Source organism: Sinocyclocheilus rhinocerous, unplaced genomic scaffold (genome assembly GCF_001515625.1).
Source record: "Sinocyclocheilus rhinocerous isolate Xijiao unplaced genomic scaffold, SAMN03320098_v1.1 scaffold300, whole genome shotgun sequence".
NCBI classification, from domain to species: Eukaryota; Metazoa; Chordata; class Actinopteri; order Cypriniformes; family Cyprinidae; genus Sinocyclocheilus; species Sinocyclocheilus rhinocerous.
The window spans coordinates 15,537-24,673 of record NW_015654065.1 but is presented as its reverse complement, the minus strand read 5'-3'; the positions used below and the strand labels follow the sequence as shown (position 1 = coordinate 24,673).

At 36.3% G+C, this 9,137-nt stretch overlaps 1 protein-coding gene across 4 annotated transcripts in view; it reads left to right on the top strand.

Moving 5' to 3' along the window:
• The window catches only part of LOC107716830 (glutathione S-transferase kappa 1-like), a 15,915-nt gene that overhangs the window by 3,931 nt on the left and 2,847 nt on the right, over positions 1 to 9,137 (top strand). Inside the window, exons 1-7 of one of the 4 annotated variants that reach the window (XM_016523416.1) lie at positions 94 to 1,271; positions 1,390 to 1,461; positions 1,557 to 1,638; positions 6,876 to 6,992; positions 7,189 to 7,331; positions 7,555 to 7,671; positions 7,770 to 7,863. The exons of 1 other annotated variant lie outside the window; for it this stretch is intronic. In XM_016523416.1, the coding sequence (XP_016378902.1) occupies positions 1,390 to 1,461; positions 1,557 to 1,638; positions 6,876 to 6,992; positions 7,189 to 7,331; positions 7,555 to 7,671; positions 7,770 to 7,863 (625 nt within the window). In that variant the 5' untranslated portion in view covers positions 94 to 1,271. Of the gene's footprint in view, positions 1 to 93; positions 1,272 to 1,389; positions 1,462 to 1,556; positions 1,639 to 6,875; positions 6,993 to 7,188; positions 7,332 to 7,554; positions 7,672 to 7,769; positions 7,864 to 9,137 lie in introns of those variants that run through there. 2 more of the 4 variants (XM_016523412.1, XM_016523417.1) reach the window with 2 other exon arrangements.

Sequence of the window (9,137 nt, the reverse complement as noted above, 5' to 3'; positions counted from 1 at the left end):
ATTTTCACATTGTTTTTTTTTTTTTTTAAAGAACTGATCTTTGTGGAATCCAAAATGTTTTTTTTATTTCATCACTACAAAATCCCCCTTTTAGAAACTTTATTTTTAAGAGTGTAATAATTCTTTAAAATAAGGTCTTATAAAAATCAGATTGTAAACCCAAACAACCCAACTGACCCCCGTGTCCTCATGTAATGTGAAAGTTCTCATGCTTTTACATTTTCTGGGTGTGAAAAAAATCTTTTAAGTTAACATTTGACACGTACCAGAACCTGAAGGTGGACATTTTTATAATTATACTAAAAGGCCTTTTACTTACTATGGTATACTATATTAAGTAAGCTATCAGACAGAAGGCATGTAGAAGACTGTGTACAACAGGTTTTTCAGCAAAGTTTTGTCTTAATAATTTAGAGGCTTTCGAAATATGTGTATCAAATACGATATGTAGGCTTTACAAGGTTAAAGTCTCAAAACAGTTCAGGTGAAGAAACCTCTTTCAAAATAACTCGGTAGACAAAAACTCCATAAAACAGTTTTAAAAGTTGAATGTGAAAATTACATCGGGCCTAGGACCATTCTACAGTGTGTGTTTTCACAGGCTTATTTTCATCCACATAAAATTCAATTAAATATAAAACAATTCAACCCCGATTAAGATCTATTGTATTAGATTAAGTTATTGAGTCCAAGAATAGTTTTGTTTTTGTTTATTGTGAAGTTTGTTCATAATATGTTATTAATAATGGTTGTTAAGCTACCATAACTAATGAGTGGCCTTCTGCCATAAATAGTGGATCTTGATTTGTCTCTCATTCTAACTGCATTGAACTTTAACAAGGTTTCTCTTCACTGAGGGTACAAGTACAACAAGTACAAAAATGAGACCGTGTCACCGAGGGTAAAACCAGTCACTTCTTTGAATTGGGAACATTAGTCAGAAAGGTATCGTATGTCTGAACTCCCAGAGACTGTACAGCATGTGCTAATGAGTTTTAAAGCACATGAAACAGTGATCCCAGCTAAGCTGGTTTGCCAACCACCATTAAACACATAGACATGGTGGAAGACAAGTGGTTTCCAAAAAGGGAAAAAGAATTCCAAACAGGTTTGGAGAAAGTTTAAAAGGGAGGGTACAAGACAGATAGTTAAGGTTAGGGGTAGGGTTTGCCTATGTCTTTTCTTTGTAGATCCTATCCCTTAGAGATCTCCATCCTGCAGCTACACCCTCCGTTTAAAGGAATCAGAACAAGAATAAGAACACAGCAAAGGTAGTGTGCCCTCATGCCTGTAAATGCCATTATAATATATTGTAATATACTGTATATTGTAGTCCATACTTATGTGTTTGAATTTGTAAATATATTATATTGTTATTATTTATTACAGATGTCCAATTCCAGAAGAGTGGTCGAGTTGTTCTATGATGTCATCTCTCCTTATTCCTGGCTGGCATTTGAGGTTAGTAATGTTTTTCATCCTTAGTATATTAATTGCCATGCCTTCGGTGCAAATGCAGTGTCAGTACTGTGCCTGTGTTGATTTTGTGTTTTAAGGTGCTGTGTTGCTATAGAAATGTTTGGAACATCGACCTCAAATTCAAACCGGCATTTTTAGGAGGAGTCATTTACGGCTCAGGTATACATGATCACAACTAAAATAAATGTCACATTAATAATCATAGCTTTTTAAATATTCCAGACAGTAAATGTATGTCTTATCTTATATAATTAAATGTCCCCGACTAAGGATTTTCATAGTCGAATCAGAATTTTCGAATCTTGCATATATTCGACTGATAGTCGAATCATATGTTTTGGGGGTGGGGCAAAATACATTACCAAGAGTCAAGTCAGACATTAGACAGTCACAATTACGTTAACACACAGGGAAAACGTGTTACGGACGCCTCGCAGATACAATCGGGGTAAATAATGTTTTATATTTTGATTAAAAGATAGTTAACAAAGCGAAACCCTAAGAATTCACAACATTTTTTACAATAGTGCTCTCATTATAACGTTATATATGAGTTATTAATGTTCTGCATTTCTGTTTTGAGCTGCGCGTGCTGAAGACCAGTAGAATGAAGCAGCAAGTTTTTAATCAATGGGATTTAACTCATCATTTATCTCATGTAGAATACGCTTCGTTATTTATACAACATAACGTTAATATTACGACTTGTATGCTATCTGCACAAAATGCCCCGAATGCGCGAACGTGTCTGCGCAGCTCTGAATGAACTCCTTTTGTGGACGCGTTCTTCACGCAAAAACGTGCAGAATCACGGCAGCGTTTTATTATAATAGTGTTCTCATTATAATTGTTATGTATATGACAGTCCCAGTCATAGTTATTAAAATTCTGCATTGTTGTTTGTCCTGCTCGCGCTGCGCGCTGAAGAGATAACCATAGCCTACTACATCGTAGTACTAATGAAGCGCTTTACTGCAGCGCAACTCAACCAAATGCATCTTATACGAGATAAATAATATATACACATATATATAAACCGCCTGAAATGTTTTGAAATCACTTGTAGCCTATACCAGATCGAAAAAATCCAGTCTTTCACTCTGCCTGTGTCAATTTGAGTCTTGTTAAAGTTTTAAATCCCTGCCGCCAAAATGCTCCTCTGTCCATCACGGGTTATGGAAAGTGAAACTTAAATCTATAGTTGGATTTATTTACGCACGTTAAAATATTTATTTGAAGCTTCTTTCTTTTCAGATTCTTATTTACAGCATTATTTTAATAGGTTGTTTGCAATCACGTGATTCTGATGACGCGAGAAATGCAGCAGAAGGGCAGGAAGTGATTTTTCTCTCCATAGGAATCACTAGCAGAAACTCAAAATGCCAGTGTTTTGCGTTGTTTATGGATGCTCAAATCGGACAATTTATCGCAATCTCACGATGTTCCTTTATAATCAGTGAAGCTCTCTGAACTGTAAATAATATCTTATTTACGTGTCTACGTGTGTCGTTTAGCACTGAGTGAATTCTGACTGTGTCACCCTGTATCTATTTATATATTTCTTTATTAATATTTTAATATATTATCTTATATTAACCATTTGCACACACGAGCATTATCACACGAGCTTCGCTCCTCCCGACCGCAGACGCAGGTTTACAAGCCACTTTTTCCTGCGTTTTTCAATCAATTTCTTGACTTTTCCCCACTTATGAACAACACATTTTCGTACACGATAAAAGCTCCTTGTGGTTTCTCGGTTTGTCCGATTTGAGCATCCATAAACAACGCAAAACACTGGCATTTTGAGTTTCTGCTAGTGATTCCTATGGAGAGAAAAATCACTTCCTGCCCTCCAGCTGCATTGCGCGCGTCATCAGTGACGTCATGTGCAAACACCCTATAGGCTGTATATTAACTTATTGGGAAAAAAAACAGTAGTTCTATGTGAAATCAGACATTTGAGCACCCCCATATAGCCAAAATGGCATGATCATAACACCCCACGAATATTCTACTGTAGGACTGGTAGTCGAATCAGGCTCCTCCTATCGAAGCATGGAATCTTCGACTATTCGGGGTCACCCCTATTAAATATATGTGAAAATTTACTGGGAGCAATACTCTTGTTACAGCTGAAATATAATTAAAGTGTTAGTTCACCCAAAAATGAAAATTCTGTCATTAATTACTCACCCTCATGTCGTTTCAAACCCGTAAGACCTTCATTCATCTTCGGAACACAAATAAAAATATTTTTGATGGAATCTGACAGCTGTCTGACCCTCCATAGACGGCAATACAACTGAAATGTTCCCACGTCCAGACATAGCAAGGAGATTGGTAAAATAATCCATGTGACATCAGTGGTTCAACCGCAACTATACGAAGCTACGAGAATACTTAATTCCACCCTGTAGCGCCATTTTGGAGAGTATCAGCTGGACGTAAACAATGTACGCTGTTCTGTGTCAGCTGCGTAACGCCGGATCTGTTTCCTACGTAGATTTGATCTGAACGAAAACAGCATATCTGTGTGACACAGCTGAGCCTAAGCTGATTGGCTGCTTTGGCTGGTCTCCCAGGCTGGTTTTAAAGTGGTTTTGGCAACTTTTTAGCTGGTCAGGCTGGTCTTAGCTGGTCAAGCTGTGAGACCTGCTAAAAGACCAACCAAGTTTAACCCAGCTATTTTCAACTTAAACCAGCTAAGACTAGGCAACCAGCCTAAGCTGGTTTTAGCTGGGTTTTACTGAATCAACTGGGTTTAGCTGGTTTTTAGCAGTTTTTTTTTACTGAATCAACTGGTTTTAGCTGGTTTTAACTGTATTTGCATAGAAACATGCAAACAACATGCCAGTAACTTGTTAACAATGCTAGAAACAAGCTAGCTAACATGCTAATCATGCTAGAAACATGCTATCAACATGCTAGTAACTTGCTAATCATGCTAGCAACATGCTAGTAACTTGCTAATCATGTTAGAAGCATGCCAGCAACAAATGCTAGTAACATGTTAATCATGCTACCAACATGCTATTAACATGTTAATCATGTTAGAAACATGCTAGCAACATGCTAGTGACTTGCTAATCATGCTAGCAACATGTTATTATCATGCTAATCATGTTTGCAACACGCTAGCAACATGCTAGTGACTTGCTAATCATGCTAGCAACAGGCTATTAACATGCTAATCATGCTAGAAACATGCTAGCAACATGCTAGTAACTTGCTAATCATGCTCGAATCATGCTAGCAACACGCTGTTAACATGTTAATCATGCTAGTAACTTGCTAATCATGCTAGCAACATGCTATTAACATGCTAAACATGTTAACAACATGCTAGTAACATGCTAACCATGATAGCAACATGTTAGTAACTTGCTAACCATTCTAGTAACATGCTAGTAACATGCTGATCATGCTAGAATCATGCTAGTAATTTGTTAAACATGCTAGTAAAATGCTAGTAACATGCTAATCATGCTAGAAACATGCAAGCAATATGCTAGAAACATGTTAGTCATGCTATAATCATGCTAGCACATTTGCTAACCATGTTAGTAACTTGCTAATAATGCTAACAACATGCTAGTAACATGCTAATCATACTAGAAACATGCAAGCAATATGCTAGAAACATGTTAGTCATGCTAACAACTTTGCTAACCATGCTAGTAACTTGCTAATAATGCTAACAACATGCTAGTAACATGCTAATCATGCTAGTAACACACTAATCATGCTAGAAACATGCTAGCAAAATCCTAGTAACATGCTAATCATGCTAGAAACATGCTAACAACATGCTAATAATGCTAGAATCATGCTAGTAACTTGTTAACCATGCTAGTAACATGCTAGTAAGTTGCTAATCATGTTAACAACATGCTAGTAACATGCTAATCATGCTAGAATCATGGTAGTAACATGCTAGTAACACGCTAATAATGTTAGAAACATGCTAACAACATGCTAGTGACTTGCTAATCATGCTATCAACATGCTATTAACATGCTAATCATGCTACAAACATGCTAGCAATATTCTAGTAACTTGTTAATAATGCTAAATCATGCTAGTAACTTGCTAATCATGCTACCAACATGCAAGTAATGCTAGAATCATGCTAACAAAATGATAGTAACATGTTAACCATGATAGCAACATGCAAGTAGCTTGCTAATCATGCTAGCAACATGCTAGTAACATGTTAATCATCCTACCAACATGCTATTAACATGTTAATAATGCTAGAAACATGCTAGCAACATGCTAGTGACTTGCTAATTATGCTAACAACATGCTATTAACATGCTAATCATGCTAGAAACATGCTAGTAACTTGCTAATCATGCTATAATCATGCTAGCAACATGCTAATCATGCTAGAATCATGCTAACACCATGCTAGTAACATGATTACTAACATGATAGCAACAAGCTAGTAACTTGCTAACCATTCTTGTAACATGCTAGTAACACGCTAATCATGCTAGAATCATGCTAGAAACATGCAAGCAACATGCTAGAAACATGCTAGTCATGCTAGAATTATGTTATCAAATTTGCTAACCATGCTAGTAACTTGCTTACAATGCTAACAACATGCTAATCATGCTAGTAACATACTAATCATGCTAGAAACATGCTAGCAAAATGCTAGTAAAATGCTAATCATGCTAGAAACATGTTAACAACAGACTAGTAACATGCAAATCATGCTAGAATCATGCTAGTAACTTTGCTAACCATGCTAGTAACATGCTAGTAAGTTGTTTAATCATGTTAACACCATGTTAGTAACATGTTGTTTAATCATGTTAACAACATGTTAGTAACATGCTAATAACTTGCTAGCCATGCTAGTAACACGTTAGTAACACGCTAATAATGCTAGAAACATGCTAACAAAATGCTAGTAACATGTTAATCATGCTAACAACATGCTACTGACATGCTAATCATGCTAGAATCATGCTAGTAATTTGGTAACCATGCTAGCAACATGCTAGTAAGTTGCTAATCATGCTAACAACATGTTAATAACAGGCTAATCATGCTAGCAACATGCTAATCATGTTAAATCATGCTTGCAACATGCTAATTCATGTAAAATCTCGCTAGCGATGTGTTAATTCACGTTAAAATCATGCTAGCAACATGCTAATTCATGCTAGAAACATGTATGTTCCCACTCTGTCCCAAACTTCAGTTTCAACAATTAAAATTGAACTTTAAGCTTTTCAAAGCTATTTCAAACTTTCAGACAAGGCTTTCTCAAGCCAACTTCAAAGTTTGTTTGCGAACTTTACTCATCTAGTTTGTAAAATACACTTTGTACTTTTTATAGGTGAAGACAGAAAACCTTACCAAGTTTGTTATTTTTCTAGATAGCCAGCCTGCTGTAGTGAACCCTAGTAAGCTTATGTACATGGTCTCAGATCTGAAGCTGGCATCTGAGTATTTTGGAGTCCCAATGTTTCAACCTTCAAAGCTTTCTGAGAAAGGTATTCAAGCCTGATTCTCTACAATGGTACTCATGACCAGACTGAAATTTTTATAAGGTTTTTCCCTAAAGTGTATGTACTTAAGTAAGTGCAATTAGATTGTTGTTACAATCTGAAGAAAGAATATTCTTGTGCTTCTAAGTGAATCACATCTCTTTTATTCTCTTTTTTCTCCTGTTATCTGTTGCCGCCTTAGACTCTTTGAATGCGATGCGTTTTGTGACAGCTGTAGCAGAGAAGGGAAAAGAGGGAGACACACTGGAAAGGGTGTCTAGAGAGCTCTGGACGAGAAAGTGGCGCACTCATCAGGACATTACCCAGCCTGCCTCACTTACTGATGTATCATATAACTGAGATTAAGAAATTAAATCAAGATGAATTAAACAATTTCTCTAGTACTTATTTTAATCCTTAACGTTTTACTCCATACATTTGAGGAAATGTCATATTTTAGCACAGAGATGGAGAATGACACATCTATCTATGCTAAACCCGTAGTGAAGACAATAAAGTAAACTGTCAGATGATGATTAATAGTATTCTCCAATGTCTTTCTGCACAGGCAGGATTAAAGGCAGGTCTCTCAGCCAATGAGGTGGAGGAAATTCTGACTCTCTCCATATCTCAGCCAATCAAAGACAAGCTGAAGAGTGTCACAGAAGAGGCACTAGAGTATAAAGTCAGTGCATCTCTGTACCCTTTGTCTTTCCCACCAAAATGTCTTTGTGGTAAAAATATCATAAAATTTCCTTACACAGTTTTTACCCATTTTTGCAGTGCTTTGGTTTTCCGTTTATCGTGTGTCATGTGAACGGGAAAGCCAAAGTGTTCTTTGGTTCTGACAGATTTGAGCTCATGGCGTATTTCATCGGTAACTACTATTGACTAGGGATTTAGACTCGTTCATTGATTAACCAACAATTTGTTTGACTAACGTCATTGGTTAATTTACACATTTTATGTGATCTTATTTATTTGTGTATTTACTTATTGTCAAAATGATGGAAAGCATTCTTATTATTCCTCAGTGTTTTTTCACAGCAAAGATTTATTAGAAAATTATTTGGTCATGTCTGTTTGATCACGGGTTTTTAATGGCTTGTCAGCATTTTAACCAGTTAAAATGTGCTTATTGTTTGCCAGTGCTAACAATTTGCCAAAATGTGCATCCGTACTATGGATATTTCACCTCTCTCTCTCTCTCTCTCTCTCTCTCTCTCTCTCTCTCTCTCTCTCTATATATATATATATATGATCCTGGACCACACAAAACCAGTCATAAGTAGCACAGGTATATTTGTAGCAATAGCCAACAATACATTGTATGGGTCAAAATTATCTATTTTTCTTTTATGCCAAAAATTATTAGGATATTAAGTAAAGATCATGTTCCATGAAGATATGTTGTAAATTTCCTACCGTAAATATATAAAAACTTGATTTTTGATTAGTAATATGCATTGCTAAGAACTTCATTTGGAAAACTTTAATGGCGATTTCTCAATATTTTGATATTTTGCACCTTCAGATTCCAGATTTTCAAATAGTTGTATCTGGGCCGAATATTGTCCTATCCCAGGGGTCGGAAACCTTTTTTGACCAAAGAGCCTTTTTTTATTTTTGGTTAATGCATTTTTCCGAAAGAGCCAAAGCAAAAAAAAAAAATTATAATAATATATGTGTGTGTGTGTGTGTGTTTTCAATATCGTTTTAATAATAGTAACTTTATTAGGACCATGGAAACTAAAATACACAAATATGCAACAAATCGTCAAAAATTGTGCAGGGCTTGTGCAGGTTGCATGGTTTACAACATGAGAGGGATGAATTCTCTTCAGAGTTCTCTCTCTCTCTCTCTCTTTCTCTGCGCGCGAGCGTGTGTGTAAGAGACTGAGTGAGTGAAAAATAATGCACGGTGCCGACCGTATTTATGTGAATACACACCAGTGCAGGCATTTTTAGGCGCGCCACCGAAGACAAATCTACTATGCTTGTCCGTGTTCCACTCGGACCTCGCGCGCAGAAAACATCCAGTCAGAAGCAGATTGAGTTCTGTTTCACGGCTTTGAGTTTTTAATACTGTCTGTCTTTTTAATATCAAGAATGTCCCGCTCTTTACTGTCTCATTCATTCACGTTCCTTTAT